Genomic DNA, 23,325 nt, shown 5'->3' on the forward strand with positions numbered 1-23,325 from the left:
AGTCACACAGTAAATGTCTTCCTTTAAAAAATCAAATAAGTGCCAAATAATTCCACGCAGAAAAAGACTGAAACCATGTGGATGTGTTGCATAATTAACAGCTGTGTTAAAAGTAACCATTGCAAGGTTATGACTATGGGAAAAGCAAAATTATCAGTGTTTGACCAAATATTAAAAGTCCCCCACATGTGAATGTAAAATATCACTTATCATCTTTTCTTTGTTTTTTTACGTCCAGATTTGTTATTCACGCTCTTTTTCATTCATTAAAACAATAAAGCCCATGTTGAAATGAGATTTCTCAATAGAGATGAACAAAATGGAGTTTACGGCTATGTACAGTGTATGCCTATAAAAATAAAGGTTTAACTTTATACATTAAAACATGTTGTCCTAGTCCTTGAGTGTGTTCAAAAAACATCTTACCCAAAATAACACAGTAACAATTTCCTTCAAGCTTATTTTATTGAGGTGACAGTTTGGCTTTGCCTTGATTTACACAGTAATGGTCATTTACAGTGAAAGTATTACAAAACAAATTTCAGCATACTGAAGAACAAAAAAATTCCTAAATTTCCATGTGATCACAAACACAACTGTAATCATAAGTTCTGGTACCTGTTGCAGGAGGATTCAGTTTGATGGTGCAGAGAAGTCTAACCTGCCTACTCCTCACTCTGGTGCTATTGCCATCTGATTTGACCACCTGACTGCTGACAGGGTATCTGCAGATTCTTATGAAGCATGTTATAAGGCCTTTATAGGTATTAAAATTTCTATAATAAGTGTTAATGGAACACAGAATAGAATTACTTTTAACTGATCTTAATTTAACTGTATGGCCCTTTAAATATGCTTCATTTTTGTTTTTTTTTTAGTTAACTCCAGGAAGGATTAACAGCATTTAAAAAAAAAAAGTCTCATTTTGTGAAATCAGCAGATACCCTGTCTGAGCTAACAACATGCTGCTGGCCTACTCCATCTAGTGGGCATTTTATCTTAATCCCTTTCACCCACATCCTCGCCTCCATCATCAGGATGCAGGGTGGACACTTCAGGATCAGTTCCGCACTTCTCCACTGTGCTTGAAATGTCCAATACAGACGCCTGATGCCTGAAAATGGAGGAGCCACTCTAAACTATGCCCAGGCCTTGTTTCTGTCACACTGTACTACTGTTGGTGCACGAAAATAAGTGAGTTGGAATAGTTGGCATCAGTGCACATGTTTGTTTTTAACATCGGTAGGCTGTATCTTGGTGGGCAAACTATGAATTCACAAACATTTAAACATCCGGTCAGTCACACATACACACGCTCCAGGGACCACGCATGAAATAACTAGTGAATGGCATTAAAGTGACACTGCTAGGCCGAGTATTTATAGTACATTTACCATTGAATACAGTAAGGGTGTATACATTTATATAATACATAAATCGACTCTTTCCTAATAGGCAACAAAGCATATTTGACCCAAGTTTGTTGGCTTGTGTCAAATATGAGCCTTGAGTGGTGATTGTCCATTTAATAAAAACACACACTATTCTTTGTACTCATCACAACAACCAACAATTTCCCCTTGCTTGCTCACTTTTTCATTTTCATTCATCTTATTACTGCACATTCTTAAAAATATAGCCTGTAAATGCCACTTTTTGGCCAAATCTGTACAGTTTTTACATCTACTGTACATGCTTTCACTGTACAATTTCGCACAGTCCTGTCCATCTGCAACGGAGGAAACCAACACAGTTGGGTTTTGGAGGTGTATGAGAGCTACAGAGATCAAGTACTGTACTTTCTTTATCCTGAGCATTCTAAAAAGCTACCATGAATAATTTTACTTTCAGTGCTAAGCAGCCTGCAATGAAAACATAAGAGCAAGTCTTCACTGTAGCATCTGCTCATACATTACAGAGTCAAAGGATTACATTCAAAGCACTCAGTTTTGTATAAACCATAGGAATAAAAAAGTCGTTTAACACATTATTCATATATATTCATGTATACACTCATTACATCCTACTTGCTATTGTGAACCTGCAAATTAAACTGAGACATTAACATCACTGGTGGTTGAAAGAAGCTCATATTATTGCATTTTACTGCAAAGTGCGCTCATGCTCTACATATGCATAGCAAATATGTAGCAAATGTTTTGCTTATTTTTTTCCACATACACAACAGTGCTTTAGTATTGAGGAGAGCTGCAGTGAGTGATGAACGCTCTAAGCTTTGGTTACACCACACATCAAACGAAATTTCATCTTGCCAGAGAAGAAATTTTCATTGGACTATAGGTAGAATTTTTAAACTTTCCACAGAAAGCAGCTAAACAAGCAGCAGCAATAATGACAGCGTGGTCAGCTACTGTCCTACAGCAAATGCAAAAATATTCAAGCAGTGTGAGTTTGAAGTAAAATATTAGCATTTACACTCTTGTGGTCCTCTGTACATAATTGTGTGTGTGCATGTGTGTTTATATATACGCTTCTCCACTTGACCATAGGGAGCAGCTATTTCTTGAAAGATTCTTATATTTCGGGGATGAAAGGGTTGAGAAGTCTGATCTTGCTGTAACACTGCCGCATACTGAAGATACCCGCTGAGTGAAAAACACTCTTTAGCACCAAGCTATTGGCAGCTTGACCATAATACAGTATAAGCGACCAGAAGTAAGACAGATGGAATAAGAACTTGGGTATTTAGGTCACCCTGTCCCTGGCAAGCTTCATCACCTCAACTTTTATTTTGATTCTGCAGTACACCAACAGTCATCCTCTTGTATTACAACACCAACTGTTAGCTCTCACAACTAGAGGTACGGTATCTTCATTATCATCACACTCTTATTTCTGAAGCCCCGTGGTTTAGAATGTGTTAGGAATCTGAGCATACTGTGATTGGCAAAGCTGCTATCTACTGCAATTCTGAACCACTTATATGTGCCATTCTGTATAGGTAATGCACTGTTATAGGCTGCAATACAACAAATATAAGCGTATATACCTCTTACAATCTTTATATGTATCATCTCAAAGCTTAACATCTCAAAGCTCCATGCTTGTCGGTGTATTCTCTCTTCATTTTGTTGTTTTTATCCATGAATACCTTTTTTTTTTTTTTCTGCGATCTGGATTTTCACTGCACTGGTTCACCAGCGCTTAGATGTGCTCTAACTCGAGACAGATTGTGAGCTATGGTGTTAAAAATGGCTCCATGAGAGATTGTCTTCAAAAGGTATATTCTGGATGGCAATACATCCAGTACAGTAAGATATTGGTAGCTTTAATCAGTCCCAAAAGTGGCTCAGGAAAAAAAATAAAAGCCTGAATACTTCAAACTGATGTTCCAACTGTAATTAAACATCCCTTAAAATTCTGTTCCCACAGTGTCTAATCTAAACCCTATCTGAATAAGCTATTATGGTTACTTTAGATCAAGCTTGCTCAGATGAGGCACTTCAGTATTTCACCCTGCAATACAGTGTGAGACTTGTTGGCTACTCACGCAACATGGAGCTTGATTTGAACTTTGAATCCAGCAAAACTAGAACTTACCAAAAATACATACTATGTAGAGCACCAGGCATCAGATCCCACTCAACCGGGGAAAGAAACACAAAGCAAAATGTAACAAAAGTAAACTGAACCCTTGTATATGGCTAGACCGCGTATGCAAAGCTAGAGAGCTTTTAATTTGAGACGACGGATGCAGGAAGTGGCGACATGTGGGGACACCTGGAGAAGGGTCTATCTGCAGTCTTGCTGACCTACACGACACACCCACTTTTCTACATGACACGCCCACTTTACTACACAACACACACCCTCCATGTTGTCACCATAACGACACACCCCACCCCCGACCCCTAAACATCTCACTGCTCATGCCTAAACTGAACCAAGTGGGTGATACTGCAAGTCTGCAGATAAGACCTACTTGCCGAGGCAATGATGAAGTTACATGATTGGTCGACCGAAGGGCCAAACATTCACATTTATAGGGCTGGTCCAGCCATGAACAAGACTAGGTCAAAACCTAGTATATGTCTGGACCATGTATGAAACACTGGAGGGACTTTCATTTGAAATGGATACAGGAAGCGGCAGCATGCAGCTGACCAATGGTGTAACTTCATCACTCAGTCAGTCAGTCAGTCAGTCAGTCAGTCAGTCACTTGGTCACGGACTTTCGTGTTTATAGGGCTGGCCCTGCTGTTGCGGTCCAGCCAAAAAAAAAGAAAACAAAAAAAACCTGAAAGAATTAGAAAACTTAATACAGGTATCTCTGGTTGTTGTAAATGCTGTTTCTCTCTCCCTGGCCCACAGTCAAACCCCGCCCACTGTCCCATAGGTCCTGTGATGTTAGTCCCTCCTGTACTCCTCTTCAATTTCTGGGAGCCTCTTCTTTTCTCTCCTCAGGGTCTCGGTCAGCGGCCTGGAGCTGCTCGGTGACTCCAGGTTCTTAGGTTCATTGGTGCGGTAGCTGCCTTTCTGTTGGTACGTATAAACGTAGATGCTGTACAGGCCTCCAAAGAGCAGCAGCAAAGCCAGGATGACAATGACTGTAGGATAAAAATAGCACAGTCAGACTTAATCTGCACTACTGTAAGGAGAGATGTGCTCCCAGAAATACTGATGAGGAGCAGGCACTGTTTGAGTGTTATATAATTACATTATACAGCCAAACTGCATTAAGGTTGTTTATGCCAGTGTGGGTGCAAGTCTTGGATCAGCAAGTAAACTGTTTTATACATTTGGTGAATAAATACTGAATGCAATCTCACCAGATTTAGTTCTCATGACATCAAGGAGACTGGTTCCCTGTTGGGTTTGTAAATTGAATGCATATTGTGTCTGGTATAAACTGTGGATATAAAAAGTCTACACACCCTTATGAAATTGCAGGTTTTTGAAAGGTTAAGACAGAAATAATAACAATGTAAATGTCAGACTTGTTCCATCTTTAAATATGATCTTCCAACAAACAAAATCCAGAGAAAAAAACAAATAGTTAATTACTAGGAACATTTTAAATTAAAAAAAAGTCTGCGCACCCTGCTTTACTAACACTTTGTGGAAGCACCTTTTGTATTTATTAAAGTAGCTAGTCTTTGTGAATAAGTCTCCATCAACTTTTCACATCTAGACTTTGGAATTTTATCCCACTCTTCTTTGCAAAAAAGTTCAAGTTCCTTCAAATTGCAAGGCGACCTCCTGTGTACAGCTCTCTTTGTTTAATTCCACATGTTTTCAATGTGATTGAGGTCTGGGCTCTAACTGGGCCATTCCACGACATTGTTTTTCCTTTTCTGAAGCCTTGCTTTGGTCGACTTGGATGTGTGCTTTGGGTCATTGTCATGTTGGAATGTGAAATTCCTCTTCATCTTCAGCTTTCTGACAGAGGCCAGCAGGTTTTGCGCCAAAACATCTTGATATTTGGAGCTATTCATTATCCCATTTATCTTGACAAATCCCCTGACCCAGCTGAAGAGAAGCAGCCCTAAAGCATGACGCTATCCCTACCATGCTTCACAATCAGTATGGCGTACCTTGGATGATGAGCTGTATTGGCTTTGTGCCAAACATTATCCTCTAGAATTAAGACCAAAAAGTTCAACCTTTGTCTCATCACCACAACACAATCTTCCCACATGGTTTGAGGTGACTGAATACATCTTTTGGCATAATTCAGATGGGCTTGGATATTCTTTTTTGTAAAAAAAGGTTTCTGTCTTGCCATCTTACCCAATAGCCCAGACATGTGGAGAATATGGGAGAGGGTAGTCACATGCAAGGAGTGACCAGCACCTGCCAGAAATTCGAGTAGTTCCTTTAATGTTGCTATTGTGTTGTCCTCTTGGTAGCCTCATAAGTTTTCTCCTAATCCTCTCATCAACTTTAGAGGGTCGTCCTGATCTTTGCAATGTCTCTGTGGTGCCACATTTTCCCCGCTCATGGATGATGGTTTTGACAGTGCTCTGTGGTACATCCAATACCTTTGCTATAGTTTTATATCCCTCTCCTGATTGGTACTTTTCAACAATTAGATCTTGCAGTTTCTTTGGTAACTCTTCGCAGATCAACCCCCAAACATTCAAGTAAATCCTGCAGCAACAGCTGACTTTAACCTGGTTTTAATCAGAATCACTATCATTGATGGCAAGTGTACACTATTTACCTACAGGCATGATTTTGAATGTGATTGGTTAACTTTGAACACAGCTAGAGCCCCCATTATGAGAGGGTGTGCAGACTTAATTAAAGATGCAACAACAATGACATTTACGTTGCTGTTATTTCTGTGTTTACATTTCAAACACCTGCAACTGGGATAGAACCCCCCCCCACCAATCTTTGAGACGTTTCTCAGACGACAAAAGGCAACCAAAGTGATGCCACTAATGTGATTACATCCAAAATCATCAAAGACCAGCTGCCTCTGAGCCTCTGGCAACCACAACCCGAATTGTTGGTGTTTGCAGCATGATGGTTCAGTGGTTCAGGCTGTTGTTTTACAGCTAAAAGTTCAATGACCTCAGGCCTGGCCCTTTTTGGGTGTCGTTCTAATGTTCCCCTGTGTTCTCTTCGATTTCCTCCCAAACTCCAAAAACATGCAGGCCAGGTTAATGTGTATTTGTTTGTCAATCAGTGTGTTCACTGTGTAACAGACTGGCAAAATGTGCAGCCTTTGTCAATGCATGCGAGTATAGTATGTTCACCCGAATGTGTTCACCAATCGTCAACTACATATAAAACAAGATAATAATAATATAGATGTAATTTCTCAGTCTTATTCTGAGCAGTATATCGGACTGGGATAATGTCTGATAACTATGAGGGCCCATTGTCGGGATGAATGAATGGCGCACTAATCTTTAATGACACGCTGATGTCCTGCATTAGCATAATACCTCTGAATCTAAATGATCTATTAAGCTGAAGCATCTATCAATGATGAACAGTAAGCTGGGCCCATGCAGACTAAATATAGCTGATCCGGTAAAGGTCTCAGACAGGGCTGGAGCAGTGAGTCTCTGTGCTGCAGTTTAATCCTTAGACTCTAGCCTCTCCTACTCATCGAGGGGACCTGCTCTAATTTTTCCCTTCATCTGTAATACTGTGTGCAGACTGTTCATCTGGTCTCATGACGACATGTCCTCTTTGTAATAAAGTGCAATTTTGACATGAGGATTAAACAGATGAAGAAATATATTAAATATTAATGGTTTCCAGAAATCCATAAATATGCATAGAAAAACAAATTTCAGCGTCAGTTTCATGCTTGTTTGTGAAAACTTCTTTTACCATACTCATTTCTGTGTTGACGGATATGACGACTCATTATCGTCATGCATTCTTGGTATTATGACTTAATTGTATTATATCAAATTGATTTGACTCTCAGAATGAATGTAATCTCTATGATAATAAAGTTACAAACAAAGCTGTTTGGCTGGCAGCAAAGAAATTTAATCATCTCGATAACATGTTTTTAATTTTATTGTAGACTGTCAAATAAAATACGTTTTTACTCAGTTTTAAGTACATGTACTTAGATTATCTTTATCATCATAATCTGTTGCTTTTACATGATTGTGCTTTTGTCACTGCAATATGACTTTGGGATTTAATTATAGTGATAGAATAGCAGCTTAAAGTACTGTTATTGTTATTGTACTCATTGTAAAAAGTGACTGCAATTTTTTAATATTAGCTCAATATACAGTATTTCTGGTAAAGACATATGGGTATATTTTTCTCATAATCATTTTACTCATATGCTAAACTAATTTGACAAGTTTACATTAGTCATTTCTAATTGACATTGTGGGTGTATGTGATGTGCTGTTGTGTGTAGCTTTGTATTTTGTATGGTGTGTTTTGTGTGTTTTTTGCTTTGTACTGTTTGTTATTGTGCTGTTGTATGTTTTGATTGTGGGGGACTACGGATGTAAATTAGCTTTGAGCTAACATAATCTTTTATGTTAAAAACTGTACACTGTCCCAATAAATAAATACAATCAATTATTTGACGTCAACTGAATGGAATCAGTGATAATCTTCAGTATGAAAAACAATGCATCATAAAAGTCTGGCTGTTTACTTTTCAATTAGTATGTTCTTTGGTTTTGTCCCAGATGTAATAAGTTGGAGCTTGCAGTCAGACATTTGACTAAACACTCAAAAGCCTACGTTGGAATCTGACAACCCTGCTCTAATTTAGGATTAGAGGATTTAAAGAAAAAAGGACAGAGAATTTCAAATGGCTGATTTGAGTGATCTGGGACAGGATGGAAATAGTGAGTAAAATAGACACAAGGGAGAGAAGCAGTGCTTTAAAATGAACTGAATAATCTGCTAAATATTACTTCACTGTCTTATTTTTGTAGCAATTCAGCAAAGACAGATATGCACTATTTGTGTATTCAGGGCAACATCTGATCAAAGAGTATTAAAGTACGGAAAAAATAATATTCTTACCTGTTATCCAAAACAGCCCTAGGTCATCATGGATATATAAATACTCTGAAAAGGGAGAGTTACATAAATAAGAGGATGAACACAAATAATATTCTCTGCATGAATTGATGCATTATGGGACATTTTAACTCACCTATGCCGGTAAACCAAGGATCTGCCTCCCATGGTACATAACCCAGGACAGGAGGGAAGGCGCCACAGTTGGATTCAGAGACGTAGCCTTGTGTCGTCACCGGAGGGTCAGTTTCATTTGGACGGAAGAAGGCCTTAAGAGGGGCGTAGACGTTGTATCTCACTCCGGATATGCAGCCTATGAAGCCTGGAGCGTTATGCCTCTGGATCTCATAGTCAATGTCACCGACCTCTGGATGAGTACACACAAGCATGAAAACATCAAGAGAGTTCCTACTTCCTACTAATAAATAATGCATGATGAATGCATTACATGTTTTTGTCAACAAATGGTAAATAAGACTTTTACCCATCACTCTGCCCATGAACATGGACTTTGGAGAGTCAAACCTGGCATCCTCCACTAAGGTTATCTTTTCCACTATGGGCTCCATGTAATCCACCTGTGGGTAACAAAATAAGTTATACACCTCATCTTTAAAGGAGGAGAATTGATGCATGAAAAAAAATGATGTAAATGACCATAATACCATAAACAGATGTAATTATAATATAAATAAATACTGTAAAACATTTGTACATACAGTGGAGAACTTTAAAATATATCAAAGTTTTAAAAACTGCATTAAGATAAAAACATGAGTCTATTTTCTTAATGTGAGCAATCACTAAAGCACAACTGCAGCAACTGGACAATTTGGACTAAGTGTTGTGTATATAATGTATTGAGATGCCTTGTAGTTTAAAGAAAATAAGGCTCTACTTTGGAAAAGTTCTTCAGTTGACGAAGAGATTATTTTTCTAGACATGATACATTATTTCACTCAAAGTAACATAAACCACAGATCAGACTTCACACAGTGACAGCAGTGGGATCATGTACCTGTGTTTTGATGGTTCTGTTGTGTCTGGTTATGTTGACATAGTGGGGGTATCCATCTGCCAGGTTTCGGTGAGTCAGCTGGTACTTGTGTGTTATGAGTCCCAGCTTATACCTCAGATCTACGCTACCTGTGGGGAGAGAAACAACAAAAGACGTGTATAGCATATACTGTTTTGATGAATAACTGCACTGTATCAACTACTGGTCTAGTTTATTTGAAACTGTGAGTTTTTTAATAGATGAAATTAATCTGCTTCCCTGCAAATCACATTTCACATTTTCAGACAAATTGTTTCTGAACTTCTCCTACCATCAGTCTTGAGGATGATAGCGATGTAGTCTTGGACGAAGGAGCTGATGTAGAGCAACACAGCTGGCGTGTGAACGGTGCTGAAACTGAACTCTATGTCATCTGCTGTGTCATTGTAGCCAAGGCTGAAGTTGTCATAATGCGGGTCAATCCAGTTGGCCCATGCTGCTTCGTCTGATATGGGCTTTTTTCGTATGTTGTACCTCAGCCACGAGCCAATCTCAAAGTAGGCTCCAATGTCTTGGACAAGAGCATTGTGAAATTAGATATCTGCTTCTATTATTGTTATTAACCACATCAGCTTTCAATTTCTTTAATCAGTATGGCCTTCATAACATCAGTTACTAAGTTCAGGTTATGTCAGGGAAACAATTTGTCAAGAGAAGCATTTCTGTACTCACCTTTATGGCAGTAGAAACCATCAAAGGCTGTGTTGTTACAGTCGCAAGTGTAGGAAGCATAGCCCTCAATACACTGGCCACTGTTTCGACATGGTATGGTAGCATTGAGACATTGTCCAGTACAGTTCCTCCTTATACCTTGTTCTTCATTTACTTTTCCCTCTAGATCCAGAGGAACACCATTCATCCGTAACCCTCGAAGACACCCCAAGAAAGGTCTGTGGGTCTTGTTGGCTGCGCCTGATATAAAAACACTTTAATTAGTGGGTATTCATCTTTATTCAAGGTTTACTCTATGTCATGCCAGTTTTAAACTCCAAATTTCAGAGTTCACTTTAGGTAACCTACCTACAAGCAGAGGATTTGTAAACTTCATGGTGACAAAGGTCTGACCTGGGAAACGTTTGACAGCCCAAGGCTGATAATCAACCTTAATACGGGCCAGCTTCACATTAATCTCAGCCTGGACAAAGTGCCACTCATTGTCATTGAGTGGCACGGGGGAGTTTAGGGTCACATTAATGATGCCATCGCCAACCATAAATATAAACATAAGGTTATGGGTGCCTGGGAGAGAAAAGAAGAAACAGAAAGGAAAAAGAGTTACAAAAGACTAAGATCTTAAATATCCAGTCTGATGTTTCAGCTATATTAGGAGAATAGCTCCCTGCTAACAGGTGAGTCAACTCACTATTGAGCTCTATCCGTATAAAGTTTCGAAGGTGGTCATCAGAGCTCTCCAAGAAGACGCAGTAGGGACGATAGGTTTTGAAGTGGAAGGAGATGTCAGCACTGGAGCCAGGCTTGAAGGTTGGGAAGGTTATGTAAGTGGGTTTGGTGAAGGATATGGTGTTCCAGATGTTTCCTGTGGGAAACATTGAAATATTTATTCAAAAAAACCTCCAAGCACATCAAAGCATTTTTGTGTTAGCACAACACATAATATTTTTGCTCACTGTCGCCATGACAGCGCAGGGGTCCAACTGTGAAGTGTGCTTCTGAGCCGGTTCTGTTGGTGTCCCCAACCACCACCTTCCTCACAGGCAGATGGTCTCTAAAGTCCAAGTAGCCCTTATCTGAGTACCTGAAAAGCCACATTGGGGATGTTAAAACCTTCATGTCAGCGTCACAGACACAAGACAAACCTGCTCCATGTGTGTTCTCTCACCATTGTCTGTAATCGGCATCACAGTTGCATTGAAATCTCGGGTCAGTGCAGGTTTGGTTGACTGCGCAGCCACACTTTTGGACCTCTCTGAAGGTTCCACCCCAGTAATAGTGACTCTGATTGTTACGACCAATCCAGTAACCAAAAGGTCTTCCATCTAAACATATGTAGAGGTGTGTTAATGTGTCATTCAAGTTTCATGTCTTGCTTGTTTTTCCATCGGTACAGTACTAAATTAATAAATGGACTAATCCCACTCACTGGGGGTGTTGAGGAGACGGGACTTATAGCAGGAGTAGTCGATCCACTGCTCACAGTACATGGAGGTGTTTGCTAGGGCAGTGACTTCATCCCAGGAGGCATTCCAGTAGTTGACATTTCCTATGTACGGCTGGTTTATTGAACTCCCAGTCACCTTGGTACCTTCCACACGGTCATGCATAATCACTGTCCAAGCTTTGTACGCTGTAAAGAGGTATGACAGATGTAGGTCACCATCGGTAAATGTTCAAAGAGGAAGACAAGGTCAATAATGATGCAAGAAAAATGAAAGAATGAAAAGATATTAAAGCTTAGACACAGTTCTGAAGATGCATACTTCCCATCTGTGTTCATACATAAAACACACACACACAGATACAGCTCGATCTATCTTGTTTTATGAACCCTTTTAATTTCCCATGAAATTTCTGCACCCAACTCATTACAGAAATAAGGAATGATAGCCTGACATTTTGCTGTCCAACTTTTCATTATATAACAACCCACAGAGGATACAGCAAATTCTGAACAAATTGCTGATGAAGCCGTATTTTATTACTGACAGTGATTACTTACACTTCATTTTGCAGTACACCTCGAATGGTTTCAGCGGTCCACTGAGATCAGGATCGATGGTGTAGTTCCCGGACCAATACTTGCCGCTGAGTCTGTAGGCTTCACATGACTCTTTATAAACCGCTGTTTAAGGAAAAAGACGATCAATTTCTTATTATTTGGAGAAGAAATATAGCTTAGTCAGGTCTAATTAACTCTAAAGAAACACTTGCTAAAGTGATAAAATTACCAGCCAGCACTTACACATGTGACACACTTCTCCTTTGTAGCCTGTGTTCTCACACAGACAGATAAAGTCATCCCAGGACTGGATGCATCTGCCTTCATGTTCACATGGATTTGGAGAGCATCTGTAAACAGAACAGGTGCTTAGACTGAGTATTTTGATGTTAAAAAAAGTGAGAGGCTTACATAAGTGTGCTATTTTCTTTCTTTCACTTCCACATCCTCTCTTTTCTCTGTGATATTTATCTTGTTGAGAGCCGTTATGTAAGGTCTATGTGATGAAACTTTCAACTCTAAACTATTCATGTCCCACTCAAAAGACTCTTACAATTCAATGCCAAATGCTCCACAAACATCCACAATGAGATCGCATTATTTTGACATCACCATAAAAGAGCAAATAGGATTAAATGTACCAATCATACGACTGTATGTATTATTAAAGGACTATGATTGGGGTACATACAATAATTGGTAACTTTAATGGCTTGGCTAAACTCAAATGACTTGAGAGGATGGATAGTTTTGCAGTTTTCTATTTGTCTGTTACATTACAACCATTTTTTGCTGTCAATGAAACTGAATCAGTCATGAATGCTCTGTTGTACATACTGTAAATGACTTTTCCTACCTGTCAGTGATGCCACAGGTGCCTAACAACAGCTCAGCATAGCGTCCCCACTGTCGTTGCAGAATAATGTCGATATCAAGCTGTTCATTGTCGATGAAGATATGCTGCATGCAACCATGGAAGCGATTCAGCTTGGTCTCACACTTCCTTATAGTGTTATTGGTTTTCGGACAACCTGTGTGCAGGAAGGCAAATGTATGAATTGAACAGTAGAGATTTTTAAGTTTTGGGAGTTGTCAACCATTTAAGTCATCAGCTCACCCCCAAAAAAGTAACGATCCCCTGTTCGAATTGTGAAGGGGTTGGTGATCTTAAGCGGGGAGCCCTCCTCCTCGTCGATTGTGAGAGTCAGCAGATTATCTCTGGCTGCCAAATCCACCGTATGCCAGTAGCCATCATTAAGCCTGTATCCTAAAAAGTGGAGACAAGCCTGTCAAGCAGTGACTCTACTATCAGTAGAAAGATCCCATGCACAATACATCACATTCATCCCATGTTATAAAGCATGAGGCATTGTGTGTTCCAAAATCTTTAAATTCAATCTTTTCTGTCATATCTGACCAGACATAGACTGCAGAAGCCCACCTGCAGCGAACTGGAGTTTCTTCTTGCCAGGCTGAAATATAGTGACGTTAATCTGTCCCTCACTCAGGCCCAGCTCAAGTGCACCCAGGTCATCGGCAAAGCGAGTGAACATTAGGAGCCCGGTGTAGTCCCAGGAGCGGAACTTAAACTTGACAAACATTCGAGGCCTCCTGAAGAAGCCCGGCACCTGTAGGTAGTTGTTGGGCCCAGCAAAGGTCATCGGTTTGAGAAGAATGTCACGGCAGGCAAAATGCATCTTTTTCTGAAGAGAAAAAAGAAAAATCGGAAAAATACCTCATCAGTTTCATTTTCATCAGTGGTGATTGTATTGTAAGTATGAAACAGATAAAGTAATTAGATTTAATTATCATCATTAATCATTATTAATAATAATCATTTTTGTACAAAGCCTTACTTTTCGCGGTATGCGGATGTCAGGTTCTTCTCTCTGAGTCTTGTCAATGATGTTGACGCCGTTGATGAAGACATTCTCCAGGCAGCCCCGGAAATTTGGCGTGGTGGGGAGGTGAGGGAAGTTTTTCTCTATTACTCCTCCTACATACAACTAAAAGACACCCTCATTAATCTATATTTACTAGTATTATTTTAAGTAATGAAAGGGGGATTATTAACCTGCTGAGGTACCTGATTATCCAGATCCAGGTGGGTAAACTCTCCATTGCAGATGGCTGTTACTGTCTGACTGTCCACTGTGAAGTTCACCTGTCGACCATAGCGCTTGATGGTGACATAATGCCAGTGTAGGTTATCAAGAAGGCTGCCAGCAGTTAATGTAGTTCGACCATCAACTTTGTGTATGACGCTGCTTCCTGAAAAACAGAGAACATGTACAGGAAGAAGTAAAAATAAATATAGAATGCTCTAATCAGCTATAAGCCATGAAGAAATTCGATAAGATGCTGAATTTTTCGCATTAAGGGAATGCAGGCAGGGCTCCAGGCAGTAATCTAACCGCCATTACTAAGATCTCCTGCCAGACAGTCCGGCTTAACATGTTTATTTACGGATTGAGAAAAGCCTGCTTCTTTTTGAGATGGCTGTCAGATAGGACAATATTTTCTTTATTCAAACCTCCACAACCAGATCCCTTCCATATATTTAATTTATCCAACAAATGGCTCAGGCCGTACCAAGGCTGATGTGCAAGTAAAGACGGCCTCTCTTCAGCTCCAGAGTGAAGAGGTCTCCCTGAACCCCTTCACTGTGTAACAGCAGACCATCCTGCTCCAGAGTCTTGAAGTTAATGGCGATGTGGTCGTGCAGTGTACGAGACTTCATTTCTGGGTAAGCGTAGACCACTGAGTCATCCCCGTTGTACTGTAGGACATAGGAATCTGAAAAAAGGGGACAAATTTTCAAAATGGATTCAGGATTTCCAAAATACAGTGTTTAGATTTAATTATTGATCATGTTGTTTTATCAGGTGCATATTATATACAGTCATATGTAGCATTTATTGAGCTTTTAAGAATGATCTGAGAAAAAGCTACATGGCACATTTACTGGATCTCTTCAGGTGTGTTGGTGAAGGATGTTCCTAAATATGATTCTGGTGATACTGAGCTTAGTTATCTATTAACTGGGAACATATTGTAGCATATTTTGCACTTAGATTTAGTGGCACATTATCAAATATGATTAAGTACTGGAATTGTGAAATGTCCCTGGATGTGAATCAGAGGCAGTAAATCCCTGCATATCATCCATCAGTAATTTTTACCATAAGGGCAACCAAACAGCTCCAGCCTCACACCGATCTTCCCTCCATTCTCTGTGTTCCACGCCAGAGGCAGCAGACGAATGTGTTTAGCAGTAAAGGCGTAATGGAAGACATTCCTCTTCACCTGATAATCATTCCAGTTTGCAGGCAGCGTCTGCAAACAGATGAGACAGAGACAGAGGGGGGAGAATTATTGAGTCACTGCAATGGTGTTAAAGCCTTATTAAGAGACTGGAGATGAACTGATGATGAGATTAACTTTGTCAGTGTTGAGAGATATAATATGCTATGCTGTCTTTGTTTCAGTGCCAGTGACGATGAATATAATAGAACACCCACTGACAGCAGAATCAGCTGTAAGGATTACGTTTGACTATTTAATCCCTGCCTCATCCCTGTTATGGACCTCTTCCCACCCCTTCAACCGTTCTGCCTCAGTAGCACCTACAGAGTTGCCTCCTCTCATGATGTACGGCGTCCAGGAGTCTGGTCTGTCTCCATAGAGGAGGGTGTATTTGGTGACCCAGTCATATGAGTTGAAGGTTCCCTGAGTGGCAATGGCCACCAGTCTGTACTTCCTGCCCAGGTCTACCTGTAGCCATGGCTGTCTGTCCCTAGGGGATGGGGACCAGCCACTGCTGCCTGAAAGGAAGAAAGAAGATTGTTTGAGTGTGGGACGACGACACATACAGTTTGAATGAAGAATGCAGTTGTGATCTCAACTGGCCTTAAATCTTATGGCAACCATTTTGAACTTCAGTACAACTCTACTAAGCAGTTCTGATATCCTACTGTTATGTCCAGGATTGGACCAGCATTTAGCGTTTTGCAGATTCTCCAGTGTAAAGCTAACATACTTTGCCAAATGAAGCTAATTAATGTCGGCTTATATCTAACAGTTAACAGACTTCCCAACTAAATTCACACAGTCAGTATAATTGCTCGTTTAATTGCGAGATTATGTAATCTTAAATCCTCTTTTCCCTCGTAATGTGAAAGTAGAATTTATATACAGTATATAGTGTTTAAAGTAGAGTCCCCCACTCTGAGTGTGACAGACTGTATAGACAAGTTTAATATTGCTTTTCTCACGGCTGCTATTTTGACTTCTAAAGGAGGTAACATTAAAAATGGGTCCATTCCATTTAGATGTGCCAATGCCAAGGCCCTTGTATTGTATATGCTCGCTCACTGGCATGGCATACTGGTACACCTAAATAGAACAGAGCCATTTGTAATTTTATTAGTTTCCCCTATGCTTTTCCCGCTGTGATAAGTTAAAGTTACTGATATGAGAACAGTCTATAAGGTGAATGGTGTGAAAATAATGGGTAAAATCTACACTACATTTATAAACTTACCATACAATTTGGCAAAGTTGGCAGAGTACAGAAAGTTATATCGGGAGGAGGCCAGGAAGGAGGAGGCATAGAGCCCAGAGACCAGCGGATCAACACATTCTCCTGGGGTGATAATAAAGACAGCAAGATAAGAATTTATTAAAAGTTATCTTAGCATTCCCACATCTCTTTCAAAACAATTCATTTCTGAACAACAAAGAGTGGCACAGTTGCACAGCCTGATAAGAAAAGACCTTTTGCCTTTTAATTTGATGCTAGAACATGCTCCATAAGACACAAAATACATTGGCTGGATCAATCAAATTAAAATCACAGCGCAGCACAAAGAAATTCGGTCTTTCTGTCAGTTGCAGGATACAGAAAGCAAAGTCAAGAATTCATATTCCACAGTAGTGCCCAGTCCTAAATAGCCACTTTATAGGGGGGTGGACCAAGACATATAAATCTAACTAAGTATCCTGACATCTACTCAGGGAGTGTATCATCTGTGCATCTTTATTTTTGAGACTAACTGTAATATATGAGACTACAGCTGACTACATTTAAATTTCATGCAGGCCAACACCCACTTTTTATTCCAAAAGAATACAAAAATGGCTCAGGTCTTGTTGTTTAGTATTGCAGAGACAGAATGAAAGCGTTGCAGCATCACATCAAAGTCTTTTTAGATGTGTGCATGTCCCTATAGATGTCTGCGTCTTTGTATAATCCTGTGTCATTTCTTGAAAAAGTACATGCTGTTTCATTTCAGAACGCTGAAGTCAAACTGAGAGACTGTAGCTATGCAATGGTGAGTTGCTATTCTGCATGTGGTTATAAGACTGATAGGACCGTCACCCATCTGCTCCGGCTCCCTCTCCGGCCTACGGCTATTAAAACTGACCATAATTCTACCTAATCTTGCTCGTGTCACTGCTGAGGATAAATGTGCGTTGCCCTGACCTCAAGCTGCAAGAAAAACACTGTCTCATTTTAAGTGCCAAACTATGCTCTTTAATAATCCTCAGAGATTTAATATGGATAGAGGTTAAAAAAAATATAGATGGGCTGGGTTTTACTTGCATATGAATGTACGCATATGCAAAAAAAACTGACTGTATAGGACCAACTAATATATAGAAATATATGTAGAAGTTATATAAATTAAAGTAGCTGAGTAATTGAGTGGTTCACAGGTAAGCAGGAGTTCTGGCATTGTCGTCCCTGTTCTTACAATCACAGGGGTCATGGAGCACAGAAGGAAAGGTAGTAAACAGTGAATGGAAACAGGAGACGTTAGCAGAATTAGTATGCAGGCGACAGATGGAGAAAGATGAAGAAGGGTGCCGCATGGCCTCAGTTTGGAAATACAGTAACTATGTAGAGGAACAGTAGAGTGTAGTAGTGTGTTAAGAGCAGATCCTTGAAGTGGAAGAAATATGAATGAGGAAGTAGAGCTTTTCATCCAATGCCTTAGACTACACAAAATGACACGTAAAGCATACATGAGCCAACATACGGCATGAATAAACCATTTTCTCCCTCATCTGGAAAGAATGAGTTGGTCACATGAGTTTCTGTCACCTTTCATGCAAGGACACTCTGCACATTCAGGTGGAAGAGACTTGCTGAGCAAGGGAAATATGACCTTGACTTTCTGCTCTGTCTGCCTCCTTTTCACTGCTAAGAGGCTTTCTCACCATCTCTGTCATACAGGGATCCCTGCTATGTTGCAGATGATCGATAAAAGATCTCTGCTGCATCATTCTATCACTGTACTGTCGAGCCACTTCACATTCAAACATAAATATTCCGAAGTTTTGTGCTGCAGTTACGAGAGCAAAACTCATTTGTTTCTAATGGCTTAAAGTGTATTGATTTGTCTTAATTCCTCAAGTAGTGGTAAGGAGGAAGGAGAGGAATTTGACTTGAAATGTGAAGAGCAGCTACATCCTGGGCTACAGCAGGTTAACCCAGGCCACGCAGCTCCTCAGCTCCTCCTTATGGCAAGACTGTCACGCACTCTACGCCCCCACCTATTCAGCATCTTGCTTCCTCTCCCTCACTCTGACTCCTCTCTCTTTAACTCCATCCCAAATCCGGAAAGCCTGCACTCTATCTTGCTCTTACAGCACCCCATTACCTCATCTACTCACCCATCATTTATCTATTTTTTACTACTCTCTCTCTCTCTCTCTCTCTCTGCCTCTCCCTCTCTGCTCCTAACCAAGAGGGCGTTGTCATGTTGCAGTGGCTAAAGTGTACCTGAGGCCTGTGCAGAGCATCCACTCACCAGGTTTTCACCCCTCTCCTTTTGATTCTGCGTCTCCCCCTCCCCTTCTCTGCACCACATGGACCACAAGTCTTTCTGCACCGCATGGGCCAGAAGTCTCTTTCTCCATTTATCATTAAGGGTCTGTGGGGAACAGTGTGGCTATGTAGAGCTCTAGCACCACTCCTGCTGAATCATCAGTCTGCTGTAAGTGTAAGCTGGTCTGTCTGGGCTGACACATCATTACGGTTACATACAGTATGCAGAGAGGCACTTCCTCTGCCTGTCACTGGCCTGTGATGCGTGGCTGCTGGGGGACTCAGACAGCAACCCTGAACATGTGCAGATCTCAACTGAATGCAGATGTCCACCAACATTATAACAAAAAAAAAATACTAACACAGAGCAGCACAAGGTTTAGTAAAACTATAGCATGTTCTTTTTACTAAATTATTCATACCCAGCAGGCATCACAGTGGGTGGTGTCTGAATACTGCCCGGGATAAGAGCACAAACTATGCAGCACATCAGAATCACATTCAAACTTCAAAATTCAAATCTCAAACAGCAGCTTCATTCACTCTAAAAGAAAAGAACAGCTAAATTTCCACACAGAGCAGCTTGCCTCTCCTTCTCAATTCCCCTTACATGGACAAGCCAGTCTCCTGCTAATCATAACATAATGCACAGAACAAAAAAACCCCCCTAAAACTCCTCAAACACACACATACACACCCGTTGCTGAGTCTCAGCCCCACCCCATGCTGGATTGCTGTGTTCTGGGATCTGAGGCTCCATTTTAATCTGGAACAGCTCCATTGTGCACATCCGTATAGCAGATGTGCTGTTGGCCTGGCCTGCAGTAAAGCATCAGCAGGAACTACGACAAGCCAAACCCACAGGCCTCAACTTACTGGTTAGTGTTTGGTCATCCACTCAACTGACATCCTTCCTATTTCTTCACTTCTTAATCCTGTTACCCCTACAACAAGATAGCACCAAGCACTGCAAACAAGCCATGTGACAGAGCTTCTCATAATCAGCAGTAACATGACGTCACATACAAAAAATATTTTCATCAGAAAAATAATTTATCTTTGAAAAATCATTATGGAAATAACACAATATTATAACTTAACAGAGAGCTCAGAAAAATGCATAACATAAATGTAAAGTGAGTTCTCTTACAGTACAGTGCAAATACCCTGGCTGAGCTCTTACACTCACCAAAATGAAGGTATATTGGACAATACAAAAACTTACATTCCTTGTAATTTGCATCATCCAAAAGTCACATGACATGACAGCCCATCCCTCCCCCCCTGATCTCCCATTGATGTCAAAACTAATGAGTCATGCAATTCACTTTAGGGGGCTAATTAACGGTCAAGCTCCTCTGTGGTCATTCTGACACTGACATCACACATAAAGCGTATTATATGAATACAAGCTCTGAGATAGATAAAGGTAGATAGCACCTTTCCCTAACCAAATTTTTAGCCCCCAAACACAGCCCCACCTCTGTCAAACTAAATCCACCATATGAATGCTTCATTGATCTTGCAGTAATGATTTCCCTGCCAGGTGAATCCCTGTTCGTCGTGTGCAGCGCTTTATGCACAGGTAATGGGAACACAAGCTTCCCCAAAAAGTACTGCAGTGGGCTGGTCCCGATTAGGACGCGAAGTCCTGCTCTCTCGACCGCCAATTTGAAAATGTGTTCAACGGATTTTTCAATAACGACATATACAGTGTTACTGAGATTTTTTTTTTTTAATTATCCTACTGGATGCAACAAAACAGAGTCGAGCATCGTGCTGTGCAAAGAAGTCGAGAGTTTAACCCGCACGTTGCAGAAACTTGCGTGCTGGCTGAGAGAAAGCACTGCAATGCAGACAGTCCGGTCCGTGCGCATCCTCTGCGGGACCGACGCTGTTTGCTTTTGCACTTTTTTTGTGTGTGATCCCACAAAAACAATGCATTACTGACATTGCAATAGCATTAAGACAAGCAGTGAAATTGAATGATTTGTGTTTTAAGGTTGCCTGTTTTTATCGCAACGCGTGTTGCCCTTCAACAACACCTTAGGTTGCATTTTGCCCTCCAGTGGTATTTTCCACTTATTACCGAATGTTATCCTGCAACTTTTTTCTTAAGCATATCAGACGCTTAACAATATGCCGATAATAGCATGAATATACACCTTGAAATATTTTAATAATATTCTAGCAATGATAACAGATGAACAATTACTGTTTCACAAGACTTACGTGATGAGCAATGTTGAAAACCCAAAAATAAGAGGCATATGCTCAGTATTTTGCAAGTCATCCTTCACTTAGGACACGTTTCTCCGCATAGGCTATGTTAATTAGATCGTAGATTGTTCTGCAGCATCCTCTCACCCCCCTTTAGCCCAACTTTAACTCGCACGGCTCCAACTCCTCTTCCCGGGATCTCGGACAGCCTCCACCGGGGCGGGGACGCGCATTGGTTGCTGGCGCTGATGCTGCGCTTCGCCGAGTGCGCGCGCTTCTTCTTTTATATCCTTTAAATTGTTTTATTTACATGGCCGTCGTGTAATGCAATAGCTTGCTCATTGTGCTCCACGTATCTGTAAATGTGCATCACTAGCAGAGGCCAGGTGAGAGCGGGATTCTCTTCTGTCCTTTCCACAGGAATCAGGATTTTTTAAGATGCAGAGGAGACTGGAGGGGAGGGAGGAAAGAAACTTTTTCTGTTCGCTGCAGATTGGTTGGATTTTTCAAGAAAAATAAATTTTGCCTTCAATCTCCAAACAAGTCTTGAGGGACCGTTAAAAACATCAAATTCTCATCCAGGCTGTAGATCATATCACCAATGCACAAAAGATTTATTCCTCCTCTCCTCTGCCTTGGCATTTCACATCCTCCTTTGGCAGAGTTCTCAGGCTTGCCAACTGGCCAAGTGTGCACTGCGTTAGTGAGGAGATGGTAAAGGAGTCTTTCTCTCTAGGAACGTTGATATTGACTTATCCCAAAAATAGGATGAAAATCCTTAATATCCTGTATCCGCAGCAGAACCACAGCGAATGAATATAACAGCAGACCAGCAGACTGCACAGCTCTGATTTGACCTCGTCCAGGTACTCAGCCCATGCCAGTGTATTCCCAGAGCAGAACAGGTTACAGGATGATATTGCCAGCTGTGCCTGAACTCAGACTCATCACACAGGCACAGGCATGCACACATACACACACACACACACACACACCCACACACAGGAGGTATGGGGGCAGGGTGAGACTTAGGCAGTGGGGGGATTTATTGCAATGGGTGGCACACTGACCACAAAATAAAAAGGCTTTGGGATTAAGAAGTGGGTTTATGGGACGTCAGTGTGTCAGTGATGATGTGAGATTGAATGCCCAGGCCAGCGTGGGATTTACCATGTTTTCAATCAAATCAGATTGTCAGTTTGTAAGCTCCCTGCCACTGGTTTTCCTCCCTGAAAAATACAATAAGAGTAGGGAATTATGTCTGCACAGAGAGGACGATGGCAAACAGAAGAAAATGACATGAAAGAGTAAAATAGGACAGGGGAAACTGCCTACAGATGTGGCCTTGGCAGGCACTGCAAAGATATCTATTTAACTGACAAGAGACTTGTACAGACTTATTTCTTGGGGTAATTTATCTCACTCATAATGGAAATCAATATATTCCCCGAGTGTTCTTGATATTTAAGGGAGGACTTCTTATTAATAGTGTGCAGTGATCCATGTTTCACATTTGTTTCAAGATAAGTCTGAAAGGATGTGTAATGGCATTTATAAGTGCGTAATCATCTCACAATATTGATGTTTTCTCAAATTTTTTTGAAGAAAAGTGAGATTTAAAGGTTGAACAGGCTTTTCAACATGAAACCATGTGCTAAAGTAAAGCTGGTGAAATGTCAAACAGCAAGCAAACAGGATTAGTTTATTTCTTCAGTAAATTATCTCTGTTGAACTATTAGGCAATATCAGAGTGAAAGAGTTCAAAACCAAATGCTGTCCACTGATAACTGTTTTGCTGCTGTGTTCTGATAACATGCACAGTACATGGACACACACAAACAAATGTACACCCTCCCTCCTACACATCTGCACCTAGCTTATAGATAGGAGGGTTGTGGTTAGGCTGGACTGCCATCTGTTTCCCCAGTGACCTTTTACATTTGACCTTACGCCGTCCAAAGGAGGTCTAATACGATGTAGTTGGGGTTAAACCACTCATCTGGACAAAACAACACAAGCTCAAGAGCAATCAGAGGAAACATTTCCTGCAATATA

At 40.7% G+C, this 23,325-nt stretch overlaps 1 protein-coding gene across 1 annotated transcript; it reads right to left on the bottom strand.

Annotated features, from left to right (window-relative positions):
• Nucleotides 1-446: 446 nt before the first annotated feature.
• On the bottom strand, nt 447-21,979 carry cntnap1 (contactin associated protein 1). The gene is made up of 24 exons (XM_067571126.1): nt 21,283-21,979; nt 16,762-16,863; nt 15,849-16,042; nt 15,401-15,554; nt 14,811-15,014; nt 14,305-14,489; nt 14,075-14,224; nt 13,660-13,921; nt 13,336-13,485; nt 13,075-13,249; nt 12,462-12,568; nt 12,219-12,341; nt 11,643-11,846; nt 11,382-11,538; nt 11,170-11,297; nt 10,905-11,078; nt 10,562-10,780; nt 10,214-10,453; nt 9,813-10,052; nt 9,503-9,630; nt 8,969-9,062; nt 8,621-8,851; nt 8,488-8,532; nt 447-4,568 (listed from the first exon to the last, which is right to left on the bottom strand). Exons 1-24 carry the CDS (start codon nt 21,341-21,343, stop codon nt 4,369-4,371), a joined length of 3,927 nt encoding a protein of 1,308 aa, XP_067427227.1. The 5' UTR covers nt 21,344-21,979; the 3' UTR covers nt 447-4,368.
• Nucleotides 21,980-23,325: the final 1,346 nt, after the last annotated feature.

Source organism: Thunnus thynnus, chromosome 17 (genome assembly GCF_963924715.1).
Source record: "Thunnus thynnus chromosome 17, fThuThy2.1, whole genome shotgun sequence".
Lineage (NCBI taxonomy): Eukaryota > Metazoa > Chordata > Actinopteri > Scombriformes > Scombridae > Thunnus > Thunnus thynnus.